The sequence below is a fragment of the Lolium perenne genome, chromosome 2 (assembly GCF_019359855.2).
Source record: "Lolium perenne isolate Kyuss_39 chromosome 2, Kyuss_2.0, whole genome shotgun sequence".
Taxonomy (NCBI): domain Eukaryota; kingdom Viridiplantae; phylum Streptophyta; class Magnoliopsida; order Poales; family Poaceae; genus Lolium; species Lolium perenne.
The window spans coordinates 51,997,136-52,018,434 of record NC_067245.2 but is presented as its reverse complement, the minus strand read 5'-3'; the positions used below and the strand labels follow the sequence as shown (position 1 = coordinate 52,018,434).

The 21,299-nt window shown below is 44.9% G+C and overlaps 3 protein-coding genes across 6 annotated transcripts; 2 read left to right on the top strand and 1 right to left on the bottom strand.

The window, feature by feature from the left end:
• Nucleotides 1–3,023: 3,023 nt before the first annotated feature.
• On the top strand, nt 3,024–5,382 carry LOC127332588 (copper-transporting ATPase PAA1, chloroplastic). Of its 2 annotated transcripts, XM_051358903.2 has the most exons (5): nt 3,024–3,375; nt 3,504–3,557; nt 4,443–4,596; nt 4,838–4,911; nt 5,018–5,382. In XM_051358903.2, exons 1-4 carry the CDS (start codon nt 3,136–3,138, stop codon nt 4,867–4,869), a joined length of 480 nt encoding a protein of 159 aa, XP_051214863.1. In that variant the 5' UTR covers nt 3,024–3,135; the 3' UTR covers nt 4,870–4,911; nt 5,018–5,382. The 2 variants fall into 2 exon arrangements, with proteins under 2 accessions (XP_051214863.1, XP_051214864.1); XM_051358904.2 differs by lacking the exon at nt 4,838–4,911 and having other exon boundaries at nt 3,031–3,375.
• A 1,824-nt stretch (nt 5,383–7,206) lies between these two features.
• Nucleotides 7,207–10,507, top strand: LOC127332586 (serine/arginine-rich splicing factor SC35). 3 transcript variants are annotated; one of them, XR_007870539.2, is made up of 10 exons: nt 7,208–7,426; nt 7,539–7,617; nt 7,788–7,867; nt 7,968–8,034; nt 8,750–8,821; nt 9,451–9,612; nt 9,697–9,762; nt 9,840–9,981; nt 10,071–10,244; nt 10,350–10,507. XR_007870539.2 is itself a non-coding variant. In XM_051358901.2 (9 exons), exons 1-8 carry the CDS (start codon nt 7,351–7,353, stop codon nt 9,958–9,960), a joined length of 723 nt encoding a protein of 240 aa, XP_051214861.1. In that variant the 5' UTR covers nt 7,207–7,350; the 3' UTR covers nt 9,961–9,967; nt 10,071–10,507. The 3 variants fall into 3 exon arrangements, 2 of the variants coding, with proteins under 2 accessions (XP_051214861.1, XP_051214859.1); XM_051358901.2 differs by having other exon boundaries at nt 7,207–7,426; nt 9,840–9,967; nt 10,071–10,507; XM_051358899.2 differs by having other exon boundaries at nt 10,071–10,507.
• Nucleotides 10,508–11,947: 1,440 nt separating this feature from the next.
• LOC127332587 (transcription elongation factor SPT4 homolog 1) lies at nt 11,948–14,739 on the bottom strand. The gene is made up of 5 exons (XM_051358902.2): nt 14,501–14,739; nt 14,021–14,112; nt 13,517–13,572; nt 12,293–12,354; nt 11,948–12,208 (listed from the first exon to the last, which is right to left on the bottom strand). The coding sequence occupies exons 1-5, from the start codon at nt 14,639–14,641 to the stop codon at nt 12,158–12,160; spliced, it is 402 nt and encodes a 133-aa protein (XP_051214862.1). The 5' UTR covers nt 14,642–14,739; the 3' UTR covers nt 11,948–12,157.
• Between the last annotated feature and the right edge of the window lie 6,560 nt (nt 14,740–21,299).

Below are 21,299 nucleotides of genomic sequence, written 5' to 3'. Positions count from 1 at the left end.
CTCACATAGTATTGCAAATACAGACATATACGTGATATGAATACATACGCTGTCAGACACGCGTTGCTATCTAATTGGATTCGTTTTCATCCTGGCCCGTCCCCGGGTTCCGTTCGGCATTTTCGATAATATGTGGTGCTGCTGAATACATGCAAGTTAACCACAAAGACACTTCTGACGTACCAATAATTATCGATGATAACGATAATACTCTTGAATCGTCCACCTCGGTTCTACCTATTGATTTAACCTTTTCAGATTTAGATGTGATTAACTTTACTGCAGGAGACGGTGCACCATAAGAGTTTGAAAGCTTGAACACAACGTGTCGGAAAGCTAAGGAAAGTGGGAAAAAGGAGGGGGGAAAGGAAGTTGTACGTGGGAAGTCCAAATGCAACCCTCCTCTAAAATTACGTTTCCCTAATATTTCAGATGCCGAAATGTCCTACACGCACGATACGTCCTATCAGCTTGAACACAACGTGTCGGAAAGCTAAGGAAAGTGGGAAAAAGGAGGGGGGAAAGGAAGTTGTACGTGGGAAGTCCAAATGCAACCCTCCTCTAAAATTACGTTTCCCTAATATTTCAGATGCCGAAATGTCCTACACGCACGATACGTCCTATCAGCATTAGCCCCTACTCGCCCTGTCTCCGCCCCTGCGTGGAGCTACGGTGGGTGTCGCAGCGCTAGGGAGAAGATGAACGGGCGAGGGGGGCGAGCATGAGAGGAGTGCTAAGAGCATCTCTAGTGGCTCTTCTATATGATCCTCTAAATATGTATAGATGACCATGAGCTGAAAAAACGCTTCCAGTGGCTCATCTAAATGGCCATCTAAATATAGAGGACCATCCATTTCCTCTACTCATCCTCCAAATTTGAAGGACGGAGCGAGGACCATCCAAAGCAAAATCCTTCCCCGCGCACACGTCCCCACACACCTCTAAGATCAAGAGGTCCACTTGACAGTAACTATATCAAAAATATAGATGGTCTAGATATAGACATTTCACTGAAAAACTTACAACATCTAAAAGGGAATCTTTATAGATGGTCATCTATATTGAGATATAGAGGTCCTCATTTAGAGGAACCACTAGAGATGCTCTAAGAGCTACTCTAGCACATCCCCTAAAACGGGTAAAAACCGTACCTTTGCAGTTCTTTTACAGTTTTATAGTTCTATTTGATTTGCGTCCCATAACAGACCTAGTATTCGAGGTTCAGCCCGTACATATTTCATGGGTCCGGTGAAATCATCGGCGCGATCGGTATATATAGAGGCCGATGCGGCAGGTACGGGTTACAAACCCTAATTCCCATCCACCGCATCCGTCGCTCCGCCGTAGCCGCGCTCGCACTCCGGTGAGATATTCCGCCGCATCCATCGCACCACTGCACCCACCAGGCCTCTAGATGCCTTGCGACGGTAGTTTCAGCGGTGGGCGGCCGGATTGGGGGCGGAAGCGCGGCACTGCATCAGAGGAGACGATTTTTAGAGGCGCGGTGGAGCGCGCGAATGGGTCCGCTCCGTGGGCGCGCAGAAGCGCACCGCTGGACCAACCGGGGCCTCGTGCCGCCGGGGAAGCTCGCCCCATTTGCAATTCTAGCGAGATGTCGTCTTCCGGTTGTCGCACCACCGCTCTCCATTGCCATCCAACGACGAGGCGACATCGGACGAGGAGGAGGTGCTCGCGAAGCTGTTCGGACGATGGGGACTACGTCCACACCAACGAGCCAGGAGACGGCCGCGATCGAGGCGGCCCGCATCATCACCGAGGCGAAGGCGGCTGTGGCATGGAGGCGCGAGGAGGCCGACGTCGTCTGCCAAGTACCCCTTTGGAGGCCGCCCAGAAGGAGGCCGCCATCCGCCGCGTCAAGTGCGAGCTCCTCGTCCTCAACGACAAGTAGAGCTCGTCGTCCTCCGTCACTGTCGCGCATACAGGTCCGTTGAAGTATCCTCGGGCCGATTTTTGGTAAACCTAGGTTAACGACCGTGTAGATTTAGGTTTTATCGTGCTGCTTTTGTAAAATCTATGATTATATACTTGAATTGCACCGACAAACTCGATCTGGCGAATTGCATGGATAGATATTTTCTACTGGGCACGCCATCGATTCGTCGTGAACTAGCTAGCCTGGGAAGGGAACGCGTCGCTGCGTTTGGGAGGCTCGCGGTTCGTTTGTGGATTGGCGAAATAATTATCCTAGACAGGTGTCCAACCAAACATAACCGAAGAGTTACATGGGTACCAAGTTTTTAGCAGGCCAGCTTTGGCACGAACCAAAAAGAAAGAACATTTTTAAATTGTAACAAAACTCTACCTTAACGATTTGTTAGAAATGACCAAAAAGGCGAGAGTGATTTTTTAGTTTTTGGTGCATATTATGCATTTATTTTAAAATGCATCTTTAATAGATTTTGGACCATCAATAAATTCCAAACGAAAAATTCAAGTGTACATCTTCAGGTGCTAAATATGCATAAACTCTACTTTTCGTTTGGGCAGTGTAAAAAAGATAAAATTTTATGCTAAAAATAAAGGTTTTTCTGAGATATGTTTTGTTTTTACATCGATCATAAAAAAATATGATTTTTAACGAAACTATACCAACACACGAAGATTGTTAAGATGTACTTGGAATTTTTAACAATTAAAAACATGTTTTTATGCGGAGAGAGCATATACACACAGGAGCCGAATTGAATTTCTGCAAAAAAAGTAGTATGTTTAGATGGTTGTAAACTTTCTGGCATACAAATTTTAGACTCCACTGCCCTGGATGAGCCATGTCTTTCTTATGTGGTTCGCATGTGTATAGATGGTTAAGGAAAATTGTAGACTCCACTGCCCTCTGTTCTAAATTATATGTCGTAGATTTGTCTAGATATAGTGGATAAATGCATGTAAATGTAGAAAAATCTGTAATATCAAATTTTGAACAGAACGAATAGTTCAATTTTCAGTTGATTTTAGCCAATTTGTGGGCAACCAAAATAAATTTTCGAACCAAAGCTTTGGTAACGCAGACACATCTCGTCAATCTCTCTTCCTCCTATCTACCAAAGTCCCCGTCTCACAACCGCTAATCTCGGACGACGGAGGAGACACGGCACGAGAAATCAGAGCATCCCAATGGAGTCTACGCTAATCACGAGATTCTCTCCCCTCCTCCCCTCTCTCTCCAAGTCCAGCCCCCTCTCGTCTCCCCCCCTCGCCGGAGCTCGCCGCGTCGCATCCATTTCCTTCTCCTCCAGCAGCGTCTCTGGCGTCTTGCGTCCCCGCGGTGGCGTTACCTCGTCGGTCACCGCCGTCGCGGCGGCGCTCGGCGATGCGGCAGAGCCCGCATCCGACGCCATATTGCTCAGCGTCCAGGTACACTTCTCTCAACCGCTAGCTTGGATTCGGAGGTCTCCGATTCTCCATTTTTGTTCTTCTCTTCGAATTTCACGGGAGGGTTAGGGTCCAGACATGACCCGCTGCTGTCTGGGTCTTTCTTGCAGGGCATGATGTGCGACGGGTGCGCTTCCAGTGTGAAGAGGATTCTAGAGGGTCAGGTAATCGTCTCGTCTCTAGGCCTATTTACCATCGCAATTTTGCTCCATTTCTCTTGCAACTTTATCTTTGACCAAACCAATGAGGCAATGAGCAAGCAGTTCAGCACACTAGCAGAAGTACAATTGATCTTTTTTTATGTTTATTATCTCCATAATCGATACCTATCCGGCGCATATAGTAGCTTTTACTGAAGAAAAACGGGAATGAAATGAAGCTGAAACCAAAAAGTGTGCAGAACGGATCATTGTATTGGGTCTGCGTATAGAATGTGGAGAGCACAATTCATTGATGAAATCTAGGCAAGTAGCTAGAATGTGGAGACACAGGCTTCCTAAACGTTTTCGCCAGCCTTCCGTCCGAAGACGACTCTGAGACCACATGGGTCATAAATTTCCATTGTAAAACTATCTAGTTCCAATTCTTTGTATATTTGAAATTTGTGCCATGGGTTGAGGGCGCACCTCCACCACTGATTGGAAAGCAATGAATCAAGGGCAGGGTAAGTTATTCCTTGCTTTCACCTGATCAATTTCAATCATTGCAGCAATGAGTAAGAGAGGGACAGCTGCTCATATGCTGCAACTACGTTTCCTCTCGTCCAGAGAGATTGGGAAAAACATGCTCCTCCAGAGAGACTGGGAAAAACATGCTCCTCCAGAGAGACTGGGAAAAACATGCACAAGTCGCATTTCCGTTCCTATATGTTTAACGGGGCATTTCATTAAAACAATTATCTCTATACCGATGTCAACTATGTTGGTCTGTCTAGATTTTCTACTTTGTATCGTTCCAGATTCTCGAGAACGTCCCTTTTTGTTACTCCTTTATTTCTTTGTTGCTCTTTTCCTTCTGCTCACTTGGAGCATTCTCAATGCTTTTTTCAGCCTGAGGTAACTTCTGCTGCAGTTGATTATAAGGAAGCAAGGGCTGTTGTGTGGACAACTCCTGAGGTCAAGTTGACAGAAGATTGGCAAAAGCACTGGGGAGAGAAACTTGCAAGTCATCTTGGCACTTGTGGATTTGAGTCTAGCCCACAAGGTAAAAACATATTGACTTCTTGTGTGACCGACCCTAGAAAATGCAGAGTTCTGGAAGAAATAAAGATATACTCTGAATGATTGTCCAACTCTGAAGTATGTCAAAATGGTATCATCTGTACTTCATGTTAAAACTTGGTTGGTAATGTATCATACTGGTGCTGAAGTATCCTAAATCATATTAAGTATACTAACGCACATTTCACATCATCCTTACACGAATGAACTATCACTGAATATAGGTTGTATACACATCAGTACATCACTAGACTAACCTAGCTATGCGGGGGAAAAAAGAGCAAGCTCGCCATGCAAGGTCGTTGATGCATGTTTCTCCAGCATTCTGAATGGTGTTCATGCATCATTACTTCTCCAACATTTTGAAACCGGAACATCTAGCTAAAATTTAGTTTCTATCACAGGGCAAGGTGAAGCCTAATAAAGACGATTCCGAATCTCACTAGTGCTGCAGATGAGCTATGATGTTGACCAGGACAGGGCACCTGAATGCACCACAGATCAGATGTGTGAGGCTGTGAGCGTCTCCAGGAAAGTTGCTGGTGCTCTAGAGTTCTGCAGTTGTAGATTTATGTGCTGGGTGTTATAAGCAGTGTAGCTTCCCTTGCTCATAAACTTCTACTGGAAACATCCCAGCAAACTTAGTGCAAGTCACTACTATATGCCAGGGAGTTTCACCAAATGTCCAGTTATGGCCAACTGAACATAGAATGAACAATGAAGTGTGTGCCGTTATGAAAATGTTATAATTGAATTTCTTTCTTACTTAGCAGCTAGTGGCTTTTCCCTATAATGATATATTGCTATCACAATTACTCTTGCAAAATTTGGTACGGAGTACATAACCATCATCTAGTCTGGTGATAGAGTTGTGGCGCGTGTTTCACCCACTAAGGTTTCAGCTATAGAGTTGCCAACGCGGTCCCGCAAAAGGCCATGCTTGGTTCAAGCTGTGATACGGTCCCCAAATTCCAAATTGTGTTAGTCGGATGATGGATACGCCATATTTTCTCGCGTTAAAACCCTTAGTTAAGTCAAGAAATTGATTTTCTCGCGTTAAAACCCTTAGTTAAGTCAAGAAATTGACTAAGTTTACCTCTCAACTTGCCACTAATGCCTAATCAATGTAAACATACCCAATCTCTTTTATTTTTAGATGATGTGGAGGATATCATGTCATAATGGCAAATGGATATGCAATTACCGAAGAAAATCAGGTTTTGAGCATGACAAAGTTGACATACACTCGAAAAGGCGGTTCCAAGAGCTTTAATGGGCATTGGTACGAGCAAGCCCCGCTTGTACCACATGATGCTGCGTTCCCGAGGTTAAACACTATAAAAGTCGTGAATGGACCAACACTGAAAAGAGAGCCATTCGTCGTTAAAAAGAGCCACCATCCACCAGATTCATCTGCAACACACCGAAGAAGATCCATCACCATAGTTCATTCATTCCATCTCCCACCTCCTCCATAGTCATAGTCATCATCATTGTAATAGAGATCTCCTTGAGAATTGACGACCATTGTAAGAATATTGTGATTTCTATGTAAGTATTTTGCACAATGATTTCTATCTTTGTATTTGATCTTGATATTATGTGTGAGTAATCCTCACGGGCTACGGGTTGGGGTGAATCCTCGCAGCGTTTATGTGCATCTAATCTTAAGTTATGTGTAAAGATTGAATAAGAGTTTTACGATCATGTATCCTTTCATCTTTGCCTCGTCTTGATGATCTGCAGGTACCCAGATCATTCAATTAAGGAAAGGGGTGAGATCAGTATGAGCTTCATTTAGCAAGTCTTGTAGGCGTTTCCTTCACACCATTTAGCAGTGGTTCCCAAGTTCGATTAAATGTAGGTATTCTAGGAAAAAAGCTTATCATACTACAATCTATAATCTAGATCGAAGGTATCATCAGAATCGAATCCGCTCCGCTTTCCCCGCCGCTTGCATTGCAGCTCTAGTTTTAACCTTGCTGTTTACTCCCTGTACTTTAGAATATAGTGCGTATAAGATTTTTTTCAAAGTCAAGCCATGTGAACTTTAATCAAGTATGTACAGAAAATATTAGCATCTAGAATATTAAGCATTTGATTCATAATGAAGTATATTTTAATATACTGTAGTATACATTTAGTTTGTAGATATCGCTAATTTATCTCAATAAACTTGGCCAAGTTAGTTGAGTTTGAGTTTCGCGGAAACCAATGCGTGCTATATTATGGCAATGAGGAAGTCTACATGTCACAGCGTTATGTATACATTGATACTGTTTGAAGGGAAAGCGTACGTAACTCCATAAGCTGATTTTTAACTGCTAAAGTTTTTACAATTGCAGCTCTAAGTTTAGTTTTTTCACTTCATTTCAAGTGTAGTAAACCATCAGACGGAAACAAGAAATTACAAAGTTTTTTTTTTTTTTTTTTGAGAGAGAATGAAATTACAAAGCTTGGTCATGGAGTTGCACAAAGAAGGAAACAACAAGTTTTGGGAAAAAGTGTAGTAAGTGAAGTCGGCCCGGCCCGGCCCGGCCCGATGTGATATCGAGAAACGCCCACTAGAAACAGGCCGACGTGCTAGAAGGATCGGCAACTCGGCAAGTTTTGTGGCCACCCACCCAGCGTCGCCTCCTCCCCTAACATCTCTTTGCTCCTCGCCCCCGCCCGCCGTTCGCCACGTCGCAACCGCCGCTCCGGCCCGCGCGCCGCCTCCACCGCCGGCTCCGGCGAGATGTCGCGCTTCGGACGCTCCGGCCCGCCGCCGATCCGCGACACCTACTCCCTCCTCGTCCTCAACATCACCTTCCGTGAGTTCCCCCTTTCCGTATCCCCCGCCGCGCCCTTCCCTTCTCCCGCGCGCGGGCTAGCTCCCAATCGCCGGCGCGGGTCTCACCCTCCCCGTGCGTGTTTCCCTCGCAGGTACGACGGCTGACGACCTCTTCCCGCTCTTCGACAAGTACGGCGACGTAGTCGACATCTACATCCCCAGGGACCGCAGGTGCGCTTTGTTCGTTCGTTCGCTCGCTCGCCGGTTCGTTAGCTGATCTGTGCCTGGCGTGTGGGGGTTTGGCTGTATAGCACATAGGACTCCGATACCAGAGGCGGAAATTTTAGGGTTGTGCCCTGTGGAAGTTAATTTGCGTGTTTCTACATCTATCTATTCTGTAGGACTGGCGACTCGCGAGGGTTTGCCTTCGTGAGGTACAAGTACGAGGACGAGGCGCAGAAGGCAGTCGATCGACTGGACGGTTGGTGCCTCCCCAATCCCCATACGAATTTCGAAATTTCTATCATAGATGCTGTGTTAGGGCTGGGTTTCATGGTCTATTTTTCTTGGTTACTTTTCAGGGAGGTTGGTAGACGGGAGGGAGATGATGGTGCAGTTCGCCAAGTACGGCCCAAACGCTGAGCGGATGTAAGATGTGGTTTCTCTTCTTTACTGCTGGCTTGATTGTGGATGGATTCAGTCGCGATATTGACACTTCATTTCAGCAAATGTGATACTACATGGATCTGTCATTTGCTGAATGTATACTTCGTTGATTCCTGGTTGGATGTATATTAGGCACTGCATTAACGTTGGCCGTGCATCAGAATGATCAGTAGTAGATCAAAGCAATTGATGGTCTTGAAGGTTTTGATCTGTTTCGATGCCATGAATTGTCTTAGATTTTGACCATCATTGCGGAAGTATTAGGTTACATCTGTTCCTTGTGCAACATGGTGTTTGGGTATTGTCCTTATTTTAATTCTCTGTCCTCAACAGTTCAGTTCTTATTATGTTCTAGATTATAAGTGTGTGCAAATTAAACTCAGTCTGGGGATCATGAACCTGTGGTTTTATTGTAACTTGAACAGTGCCAATGTGCTGATTTGTTTTTTGGGAATTTTCTCTTTGCAATGGTAATAAGCAGGAAGTATAATACTCTCTGATGTGTTTGTACTACTTCTAAAGCCTTTTCTCGTTTATTATCTTCTATAGTGGTGACAGTAACTAAGCATATGTGTGTTGGCATGCAAACTATGTTGGCAGACTGGATTCTCTTTAAAAGTTCCTGGACACTGTCGTATGTAGAAGAATGAAGTAGAGCCACAACTGTACATAATATTATTTTGCCTGAACTTTGCAGTCAAAAAGGGAGAATCATGGAAACGCTCCCAAGGTCAAGGGGTCGTTCCAGAAGCCGCAGTCCAAGACGGGGGTAATACTTTTTTTCTAGATCTTTATACATTTACACATATATTTCTTGGAGTGGCACATGTTTTTGCTTTCCCTCTGTATTGTAAACTTGGTTAACCATAAACATATGTCGGCCTTGGATTTGTGCACAAGCGCCACAAGCCTGGTTTCCCCTAGGAGCTTCTCTCATATGGCTTGTGATTCTCTTCAATAAAATGGATTATAAAGACAGCAAAAATAGGGTTTTAGCTGTGTATAAGTAACAGAGTTATACTAGGTTTTGCCGCATCAAGTCAATGTACATGGCATGATTTTATACCCCTGTTGTGTACTTGTTGGCAGATATCATATTTCATTTTTGACATACAAACCAGAATTAGAGTAATATAATGCGGCGGCTGCCATGCCTTGCTTCAATTCATACATTGCATTTTGTCGAATTTGAATAATAGTGTAACCCTCCTTTTATTGGTTTCTAGTTTTGCTGGTGGGCACTGGGTACTAGTTGTACAGCTAAATTCCTAATGCTTTGTTGTTCAGGTAGCTATCAGATTGTGATATTGCGCTGTGCATTGACAAAACCTATTGGGATTTCCTTTGTTATATGCTCTTGTCACGATGTAAAAAAAAACATGTGTATCACATCTGCAGGTACCGGGATGATCATCGGGGAAGAGATTATTCTAGAAGGCGAAGTCGGAGTCCGAGTAGAGAGCGATATGGCCGTGACAGGCACACAGAGAGGGATTATCATCGTCGTAGCAGGAGTCGCAGCTACAGTCCTGATGATTACAGGAGGCGTGGCAGGGACAGGTACACACATTTAGATGATCACTGTGTTTTTTTGCTGTATTATGTTGTACGTTATTTTTAATAAACATTATTGGCTGCCTGTAGAAGCCCTAGTCGTAGCAGGAGTCGCAGCTACAGTCCTGAGGATGACAACAGGCGTGGCAGAGCCAGGTAGGCACATTTGGGAATCAACTTTGTTTATTTTATCTTGCTGAATTGGGCCAATGCCATTTAATGTTTGCTTGCAGTGTGTCGCCTGCGTGTAGAAGCCCTAGTCGTTCACCTCGCAGGACGCCATCTTCTCGTGAGGGATCTCCTGTTAAGCGCAATGAGGACCGATCTCCACGCTCTCGTAGCCCTTCAACATAAACTGAAGGTCAAACGTCCGAGGTCTCTTAAGTTTTTAAAATATTATTTATGTCATCACAGTTCATTATCTTACATGTGATAAACATAACTTGTGCTTCTTCTCTCTATAGGATGGACGGAACAGGGCTGCTCCTACCAGAGGCTGTTCAGTTGCTTGGTTGTGAACACTATAGTTACAAGCACTGTTTAGTTACCAAGTGAAATGCTGCGAGGCTTCATATCAGTGGCTGCTTCAAGCTGCAGATAATGCTTTGTGGACATCTGGATGCTTGTTTGAACTATATGTACTTCACTTTCTTCCCATTCAATCTTGTTTAATTAGCACTCAATATTACTTCTCCTTTTCAGTGTTGGGTACTTACTTTAAATGGTAATTTGCACCTTTCTAGTTACATGATGTGGTGAGAAGATGCTGGTTGATAAAGGACCAACACAAGTTAGTTGCTGTTGCGGTTGATATTGTTTGTGCTGTATCCCCTAATGATGATGATGCTGGTGATGGAGGGTGATGGTTAATGATGATACTGGGATTTGATGATGCTGATCATTTTGCTGCCTGCTTGCATCCTTTGCTGTCTGCACTTGTTATGCTGACAAGTAAGGTTCAATTGATTCAGCAGAGTTTCACTACTTCAGCAGTTCAACATAAAAGTACTTTTGTCCATGATTCTGCATGCTAGGATTTCAAAACTTAGATCTTGATATGATTTAGTTTTTCTCTCAGCGACGCTCTGTGTTCGCTATTTCTAGTGTTTCGTTTATGATGCACCATAGCTTCTGAATGATTAATCACACTTTAACTTAAGTTATAACTGAGAAGTGGAAGTTAGCGTCTAGAGGTTATAGAATCTTGTAGTTAAAGGTAAGAGGTTTTTAAGCCATTTTAGATAGATATTATTTAAAGACTACAGAGTATATATGCCAATGTGCTCATCAAGTCGATTTAGTTGATTATGATTTATTATGCTAAATAAGTAGCGCTTGTCCTTAAGTTCTTTTCACTGCATCCACTCCTGTAAGAATGGTTCTGGTAACATGTTGGTAACCAGTTGAAAGAAGTATGCATACCTCCCACAAGTACTTTTGTTCGGTTTTGCAAACATCAGGGGATTTATGTGAGCCAATTTCGACCTGAGGGGCATCGTCTCTGTTCGTTTTCCAAAACTTGCGGGCTTGGAGTACTTTATAAAAGTTAGGCTGTTGTAAAAAATATATTTTGTTTATTAGGATTTGCTATTTACAACTGACGCTCTTAAGAAATCGAAAGATGTGGTAGTTGTTTTCAGTTGCAGACTAAATTACATTCAGTTGATTGCCTGATGCCCTCTAGATGTGATCATGTGAATGCTGAGTTAAGGTCTGTGTGGATCTTGATGTGCTGATGGTGGCCGTCCAGAAAGAACTTTTATGATTCTTATAATGCTTTCAGAGATGTAATGTATATTGTCTTCTTACTGGAAATTTGAAAAATAAAAGTATTGGACCTTGTTCTCTGTATGCTGAAAAGAAATGCATTAGACCTTGTTCTGTGTATTCATCCGTGTGTATTGCTTGACATCGTGTTCTCGTCTGTGCTCTTGTTCGATCATAAATTTTCGTGGATTTCTTGCTTAATGATATTGTGAACCGTCAATTTCTTCCTCACTGTTACGTGGATATTTGATCTGTAACGGTGTGCCTGCCTGACTTATAATGACGTACTGTATTTGCCTATTCTCAGTGTGCATGTGTAGGCAACAGCAACATGCGCTCTTCACATGACAGTGACAAGATGGGCGCTAGTCACTGGCATCTCTGCATGCGCTGTAAATGTAATCTTGCTAGAAGTGCAAAGCTACTACCCCAACAATGACTCCTGGATTGAATTACGCCCAGTGCAGCCATTAGAAGCTAATATTATAGGAAGTAGTTCATGTTATGAACTTGTGTAAACTAAACTAGCTGTCATTCAGATTGTCCCACCAGCTGCACAGAGGTGCGCGATCAATTCACTAAGGACCCATCAATACTGGTAGTTTCCGACATTACAGTAGCAACTATATATAGTACTACTTCAGGATGAGGGAAACATGAACATGCGCGATCAATTCACTAAGGACCCATCAATTCTGGTAGTTTCTGACATTACATGACCAACTACATAGTACTGCTTCAGGATGAGGACAACGCGAACAACTTAGAGCCAATTTGAGCTTGTTCACGCACGCCTGGGAGGGTGATACTGCACATCATTGTCTTGGCACATCCCCTGGAAAGATCATGATTTTATTAGGTGATATATTGTACAAGCGTGTCACAGTTCTTGCTAAATGTGAGCATGCAAGTTTCTTACTTGATACTCCTCCGGAAGTTCCTCAGAAACAGCCAGAGTATAGCACCCGGGAATGAATCTCCCTGCAGACCAACAAAGCAACACTTCTTTATATCTTTTTAGGCCGTGTATGAGTTATGACATAGAAGATAAACACGGTCCTCCAGCAAGTCTGGGCCACCGGAGTAATGCATATCAACACTGTGAACTACTGGTAATAAACTGAGGTTTCACATGATTAAAAAGGACAATGATCCGGCAGCGCAGACCTCAAGTTAACTCAAAGATAATAACTGGTAGAACCTCCTAGTATGGGACTTCTTTTGACAATTATGGCACCTAGATTAATGGTGTGCCATGTAGATATAGCCAACAAATAACAATAATCAAATTGATGTTGTTTCGCGATGCAGAAATCAGGCCAACAAAATGTAAATCAAGGTAACTGAACAAGGATTGCATCACTGCAAAATGTGAATCAGATTATGGTCTTGAGTTTTGAGACGAAAATCAATTAAAATTTTAGTAGATCCATTCATACAATTGTGGAAGTATCGGATCCAGTATCAAGGCGTGATACATGAAAGTGTATAGAGGACTTCAGAAGGGAAACAAAGAAGGAAAAAAAGAGAGTGCACTTGGGTTAACAAGCATGCAATTGGGAGTTTAAACTAAAGATTCCAATGTGAAATCTTAGACATGGCCTAACATAAGGGCAGCAAGCAGACAATGTTACGAACAAAACAACCTATTTCCGTCAAAATGTTCTTATAGGGTATAGCCATTACTCATCCAGACACCCCACCTAGTGTTGATTATAAACCTTACTGATTACTAACTCCGTTCCAATGAATAAGTTGTATATTTAATTTTGAGAAGTCTAAACCATGTAAAGTTTGACCAAGTTTTTAGAATAAAACAGTAACATGTACAATACAGAATCAATATCATTAGATACATAATGAAATATATTTTCATATGGTATCCACAATTAGATAGTTCATTCTAAAAGTTTTGCCAAACTTTACATAGCTTGACTTTTAAAAAACGCCTTAATCATTGGAATGGAGGGAGTACATTGTAGCAAGGAGAGCTTTCTCTGTACATGGCCTAACATGTTTTCTTAGCAGTCTACAACAGTGCATATCATACTGGGCTAGGAATGCAATAGCATAAAGTAAACCAAACTGAAAAAGAGAAGATATAAGTACAGACCGTGTGATAGCTATTTAAATACAAACTCACCGATTCTCAACCAACGAGCAGCCCAGCTCCTATTGGGATCCATCAGCGATATTATTCTGCAAGCCATGACGCAATAAAATCAGTAAACGGGAAGCGCGAGACTACATAAACAATGTCTGGGGAAATAACATCTTTTAGCAGCAGCACATTCTTATAGGGGAGTATATGACTGTTTTAACTTTCTATATTCCACAAGTCACTCTACATGAACATATATGCTATGTGCTTTTGCATCAGCAAAATGTCTTTATAAACTATTCACCAAAATCAACCCAAAGAGTGGAAGACTGGAAGTTAGAGAAAAACCACAACTATTTCTTCCTCCTATATGTTTATAGGCCAGTTTGCGGCAGGTTAAAGCACAAGATACATCATGAATGCAGTGTAGAATGGAATTCCTCTTATCATAAAGTAATTTGAAAAACGTAACCAGAGAAATTTTAGAGAGCACCACTAGCCATTACAACTACTGAATTACATGAATGCAGTGTAGAATGGAATTACCCAGTGAAGTTGGCGGTGGTGCAGCCTACGACGTTGTCACGGTCCTTGTCCATGTCCAGGAAGGGGCAGTTCTCGCAGCCATTCTCCCTGAACTGCAGATCCCATACAGCAATCAGATATAGGAGATGCAAATATGAGCAACAGCAATAATACATCGCCATCGGTAGCCTCTCTTAGTTTTCGTGCCACAAAAATTACACAAATTTCACACCGCCTAATCTACACGAAACCCAAGTGGCCAAGTACGAGGTCGAAGTCGAGAACATTGCAGGCTAATAAACCCTAGTACAATCCAACGAAGATTCGCTCCGTTCCGAAATCAGGCAACCCTAATTCGACACCTAAATCTCCCCCCGGCCTACCCAGCGCGAAGACACGGATTCACCTAACCAACGGGGCGCGGCCCAAACCCTAGGTCTCCATGGACGGGTATCGAGAGGGGAACGCGGCGGCGGCGGCGGCGGCGGGGGGGGTGGGTACCTGGTCGTAGGTCTTGACGAGGCGGCAGCGGAGGCAGGCGCGGAGCTCGTGGCCGAAGCTGTTGGGGATCTGCGCGTGCTCGACCCGGCCTTCGTCGTCCATCATCCCGCCGCCGCCGCCGCCGCCACCGCCCCTCCTCATCCTCGCTTTCCCTCGCGTCTCCTCTCCGGCTCTCCTGGTTCTGGTGCTCGCTTCTCTGTTCTCTCTCTGCGTTTCCCCAGAATCCCGACTTGTGAACCCCAGAATCGATCAGCTTTGCGCCCTGTATCTGATGGTTGGGCCGCCGGGTAACTTGATGGTTGTTGGAATGGCCGAGGTTCAGAGGCCCACTGGACTAGGGTTGAGATTACAGCAAGAACTGAAGAAGTTGCCTTGTTGGCTCAAAAAGCAAAACAAAAAACTCAAAAAGTTAACTACCTGGTAAAACGCTTCTTCTGCACAAAGGTATAAAACCGGATGGAACTGAAGAAATTACATCACATCACAACTTCACAAAAGAAATTTTGGATTCTGTTTTTTATGACTTCAGATCACGAGTATCTAGCTAAAAATGGTAAGACGTTCGATTTTTATTTTTTGGGTTTGCTAAGGAATATCGTATCGTGTCCCTCGTGGCAAATGATTGGACTGATGAGCAGCCGAGGACAGTACACTGGAAAAAGAATTCCGAGCAGTACCACAAAGATGGGAAGCTTGAGTTTCCCCCTTATCCTCTCCCGTGCTACAGTCGTGAGAGGGTTTGAGGGTCGACCTCCGTTTCCCCCTGTTTCTCCGGCGCCGCCGGTGGTTCCCCTCCTCTTCTCCGTCCGATGCGGCGGCGGAAGATGGGGAGAACCCCGGATCTGGTGGCCGGCCTGTAAATAGGGTGTCGAGGTTGGTGGCTGGCGGCGGCGTTTGCATGGGGGCGGCGCCGGCGTGGTCAGCTTTTTGGTCTCCTCGGATCCAGCCCCTCCTCGCCGGTGTTTTCTGCAGCGGTGATGGATCCGTGGGAGTTCCCCCGCGAGGTTGGCGTTTCGGCTACGTCATCTTCGTCAAGTGGGGATTCCATCCTCGGGCTCTTTGTCGGCGCGCCGCCGCTCCCTCCATCGACGGCGTGGGGCTGCTGAGGTATGTGTGCTGGAGGTCTCTGCGAAGGGTGCTTGGGACAGTTTTGGAGGTGGCCAGATGGAGGTCTTGCCGGTGTTTCTTCCTCGACCTTGGGCGGGGAGATCCGGTGTGGTTCTCGCGAGGCATGGGGAGTCTTCTTCCCGGCCGCCGATGCGTGTTTCTTGGCTTCAACATCTCGCCTCCCGCGGCGAGCTACAACTGCGACGGCTCAAAAAGCTACAACGCGAGGTGCCTCTTTGGAACCATCGGGGTTTTCTGCAGGTCTTCTCCACCTCTGGCGGCGATTTCGTCGGTGGTCGTCGGTGAAGCTCTGCAGATCGGGAGTGGCCGGAGCTCCGGGAGGATTGGATTGCTTTTTTCCTTTTCTTTTAGGGGCTTTCGTGCAAAAGTTGATAGACAGCTGTCCTCCTGTATCCTTCTTTCTTTGTGCTTGTATTTGTACTCGAATCTCCCTGTAATTTTCCTTACTACGGTATGAATACAAGTTCGTATGCCTTCGGGCGTACGGTTTCAAAAAAAAAAAAACAAAGATGGGAAGCTTGAGTCCGACAGAATTGCTAACTCTTGGCATAGCCTGCGTGCAAATCAAAAGAAAACAATGAAGTGGCGAGCACACTATGCGCAAACTGAGCGTGGAGGATACCATATCAGGACATGTAAGGTCACTGTCCATTTGATAAAATATAAAATTTTGTTGTCATGTGTATGGGTACGATTACGAACACTTGACCTTTGTTGTAGCTTGGAGTTGGAGAAGCACAAGCATCGTACACGGACAAAGATCCAAAGAACAAGCATTCCTCCGTCAGTTTTGGCTTAAGTTGAGAAACATTCAGAAGCTGCAAGCACTAGACCTTCTTGGAAATGGAATCTTCAGTTCTAAATTTTGTCTCTTAGGTTGTGATTGTAGGTGCTGGTTATTGCTGCTCACTCCTTCAATTTCTTAGAGCATCTCCACCGGCGGCCCTGATAGCGGCCCGATAGCGTTTTAGGGGCCGGGAGTAAAAATAGGCTCACAACGGTGCGTCCCAAACGACGTTGGTGGTTTTTCGAGCCCAATAGAAGCACCAGCAACCCCATGCCGGCCCCTTCGCCAAGGGCGCGAATCGGGCGCGCCGGAACGACGGTTTTCGTGGGTAGGGCGCCTTGTCAGCGAGAGGACATGGCGGTTCACATCGGAAACGACGCAGGGAGGTTGGTCATCGGCGTTAATGGCCTCCCGCGCGGAAACCCAAACGGCGAGGGCGGCGACTGGTCACGCGGCACCTACCTTACCCAAACGCCTTCAATGCGTGTCCGCCGCCTCCCTTAAAACCCCACCGGCGCGCACTTCTCGCTTTTCCCGGCCGTCCAACCCTAGCCGCCGCCGTCCAGCCTCCCACGCACCCAACCGACGATGGTGCACAACGACCAGGCCAGCGGCAGCGACGGTGGCGTGCTCCGCTCGCTGCAGCTTAGCCTCGACGAGGCTGATATACTGTACTGGCACCGCATCCCCGTGCCACTACAGTACAAGTTGTCGCACGGCTGGCAAGTCTCCAACGGCGGCTTCCCCGTGCCGCCGCCATCGCTAGGAGCACAGACGCAGGCCCTCGCCAGGGAAGGGCGGAGCCAGATGACGCCGGAGGAGAGGAGCCTGCCGGACAACGCTATCGACAGCCCAACCTGGGCACTGTGTTTCGAAGACGAGTGCGCCGTCGAGCTCGCGTGGACGGCCAACCGCTTGGGCGGCCGCTTCAACACCGTCGCCCGCCGTGCCTGGTGGTACGGCCGCGACGTCGACGACACACTCCGCCAGTACGGCTTTGTCCGCGCGTCCGTGCCGACAGGCAACGAGAGCCGGTGTACTTCCCGCAGGCGGTGGCCATGGCGCCGACGCCGACCCGGGCGTCGGAAAGGACCGCGGCGTCCGGAAGCTCGCCCACCGGATCGTCGTCTACCGTCGCGCGAACGCGCTCGGCCGCGCCCGCGCCTCCTTTCGGAGGCGTCGTCATCCACGACGAGGCGAGGCGCGCGTCCTCTGCTCCGGCTCGTCGGACGATGGGGTCGGACCGATGGTCCCGCGTCAAGGAGGAGGAGGAAGCCGCGGCCTCGTCACCACTTCCACCGGCGAAGAAGCAATGGTGGGAGAAGGAGGCTGAGGCGCAGGCGGCCCTTCGTGGCAACATCGACGACGAGGAATTCCCCGCCCTACAGTTCATGGTCAGCCGCTCCGTCGATGAAGACTACCGGCATATTTCGCTAGACCCGCGGCAGGCGGCGGTGTGGTCCGCTAGGGACCATGGCGCCAACTACGTCGATGATACGTCTCAAACGTATCCATAATTTCTTATGTTCCATGCTAGTTTTATGACAATACTCACATGTTTTATACACACTTTACATCATTTATATGCATTTTCCGGCACTAACCTATTAACGAGATGCCGAAGTGCCAGTTCCTGTTTTGTGCTGTTTTTGGTTTCAGAAATCCTACACAGGAAATATTCTCGGAATTGGATGAAATTAACGCCCAGGGTCTTATTTTTCCACGGAGCCTCCAGAAGACCGAAGGGGATACGAAGTGGGGCCACGAGGTGGCGACACCACAAGGCGGCGCGGCCAAGGAGGGCCCCGCGCCGCCCTATGGTGTGGGCCCCTCGAGCGCCCCCCGACTCTGCCCTTCCGCCTACTTAAACTCTCCGTCGCGAAAACCCTATTACCGAGAGCCACGATACGGAAAAAGTTCCAGAGACGCCGTCGCCGCCAATCCCATCTCGGGGGATTCAGGAGATCGCCTCCGGCACCCTGCCGGAGAGGGGAATCATCACCGGACGGATCTACATCACCATGCCCGCCTCCGGATTGATGCGTGAGTAGTTCATCCTTGGACTATGGGTCCATAGCAGTAGCTAGATGGTTGTCTTCTCCTCATTGTGCTATCATGTTAGATCTTGTGAGCTGCTTATCATGATCAAGATCATCTATTTGTAATGCTACATGTTGTGTTTGTTGGGATCCGATGAATATTGAATACTATGTCAAGTTGATTATCAATCTATCATATATATGTTGTTTATGTTCTTGCATGCTCTCCGTTGCTAGTAGAGGCTCTGGCCAAGTTGATACTTGTGACTCCAAGAGGGAGTATTTATGCTCGATAGTGGGTTCATGCCTCCATTGAATGCAGGACGTGTGAGAAAGTTCTAATGTTGTGGATGTGCTATTGCCACTAGGGATAACACATCAATGCTTTGTCTAAGGATATTTGTGTTGATTACATTACGCACCATACTTAATGCAATTGTCTGTTGTTTGCAACTTAATACTGGAAGGGGTGCGGATGCTAACCCGAAGGTGGACTTTTTAGGCATAGATGCATGTTGGATAGCGGTCTATGTACTTTGTCGTAATGCCCTGATTAAATCTCATAGTGATCATCATGATATGTATGCATCTTTATTTGTTAATTGCCCAACTGTAATTTGTTCACCTAACATGCTATTTATCTTATGGGAGAGACACCACTAGTGAACTGTGGACCCCGGTCCATTCTTTTACATCTGAATACAATCTACTGCAATCTCTGTTCTTTACTGTTCTTTGCAAGCAAACATAATTCTCCACACCATACGTTTAATCCTTTGTTTACAGCAAGCCGGTGAGATTGACAACCTCACTATTAAGTTGGGGCAAAGTATTTTGATTCTGTTGTGCAGGTTCCACGTTGGCGCCGGAATCCCTGGTGTTGCGCCGCGCTACACTCATCCGCCAACAACCTTCACGTGGCCTTCATCTCCTACTGGTTCGATAACCTTGGTTTCTTACTGAGGGAAAACTTGATGTTGTACGCATCACACCCTCCTCTTGGGGTTCCCAACAGACGTGTGCTTCACGCGTTATCAAGCTCTTTTTCTGGCGCCGTTGCCGGGGAGATCAAGACACACTGCAAGGGGAGTCTCTCACTTCCAATCTCTTTACTTTGTTATTGTCTTGCTTTACTTTATTTTATTTTCTATTTTGTTTGCTTCTTTATATCAAAAACACAAAAAAAAATAGTTACTAGTTTTACTTTACTTAATTTAGTTTGCCTTACTTGTTTTTATTACTGCTAAAATGGGTACTCCTGAGAATACTAAGTTGTGTGACTTCACTAGCACCAATAATAATGATTTCCTATGCACACCTATTGCTCCACCTGCTACTACAGCAGAATTCTATGAAATTAAACCTGCTTTACTAAATCTTCTTATGAGAGAGCAATTTTCTGGTGTTAGTTCTGATGATGCTGTTGTCCATCTTAATAATTTTGTTGAACTTTGTGAAATGCAAAAGTATAAGGATATAGATGGTGACATTATAAAACTGAAATTGTTTCCTTTCTCCTTAAGAGGAAGAGCTAAAGATTGGTTGCTATCTTTGCCTAAGAATAGTATTGATTCATGGACTAAATGTAAATATGCTTTCATTGGTAGATATTATCCTCCTGCTAAAATTATATCTTTGAGAAGTAGCATTATGAATTTTAAGCAATTGGATAATGAACATGTTGCCCAAGCATGGGAAAGAATGAAATCTTTGGTAAAGAATTGCCCAACCCATGGACTAACTATTTGGATGATCATCCAAATCTTTTATGCAGGACTGAATTTTTCTTCGCGGAACCTATTGGATTCAGCTGCTGGAGGTACTTTTATGTCCATTACTTTGGGGGCGGCAACAAAGCTTCTTGATAATATGATGATTAATTACTCTGAATGGCACACGGAAAGGACTCCACAAGGTAAGAAGGTAAATTCTGTTGAAGAAACCTCCTCCTTGAGTGATAAGATTGATGCTATTATGTCTATGCTTGTGAATGGTAGATCTAATGTTGATCCAAATAATGTTCATTTAGCTTCATTGGTTGCCCAAGAAAAACTTATTGATGTGAACTTCATTAAAAATAATAATTTCAACAACAATGCTTATAGGAATAATTCTGGTAACAACTATAGGCCATATTCTTCTAATAATAGTAATGGTTATGGTAATTCTTATGGTAATTCTTACAACAATAGTAGAAGTGTACCCTCTGGTCTTGAGGTCATGCTTAAAGAATTTATTAGTACACAAACTGCTTTTAACAAATCTGTTGAGGAAAAGCTTGGTAAAATTGATATTCTTGCTTCTAAAGTTGATAGTCTTGCTGCTGATGTTGATCTTTTAAAATTGAAAGCTATGCCTAATGAAGATAAAGATATTAAGTCATTTGCTACAGCAAACGCAATCCAAGTTCGAATTAATGAAAATATTAGATTGATGGCTGAATTGCATGCTAGGTAGGAAAGAGAAGAAAAACTAGCTAAAGAGAATAATGTAGCTAAAGTTTGGACTATTACCACTACTAGTAATGTTGATACTTCACATGTTGCTAAACCTCCTACTATCAATGGTAAAATAATTGGTGTTGGCAATGTTTCTACTCCTAGTGCAAAGCGTGCAAAACTGCCTGAAACTGCTGAAACTATTTGTGATAAAACTGCTGAAATTTTTCAAAATATTGGGGACAATGATCCCATTGCTGTAGATCATAATGGTTTAGATTTTGATGATTGTCATATCTCTGAAGTTATAAAGTTCTTACAAAAACTTGCTAGAAGTCCTAATGCTAGTGCTATAAATTTGGCCTTTACAAAACATATTACAAATGCTCTCATAAAATCTAGAGAAG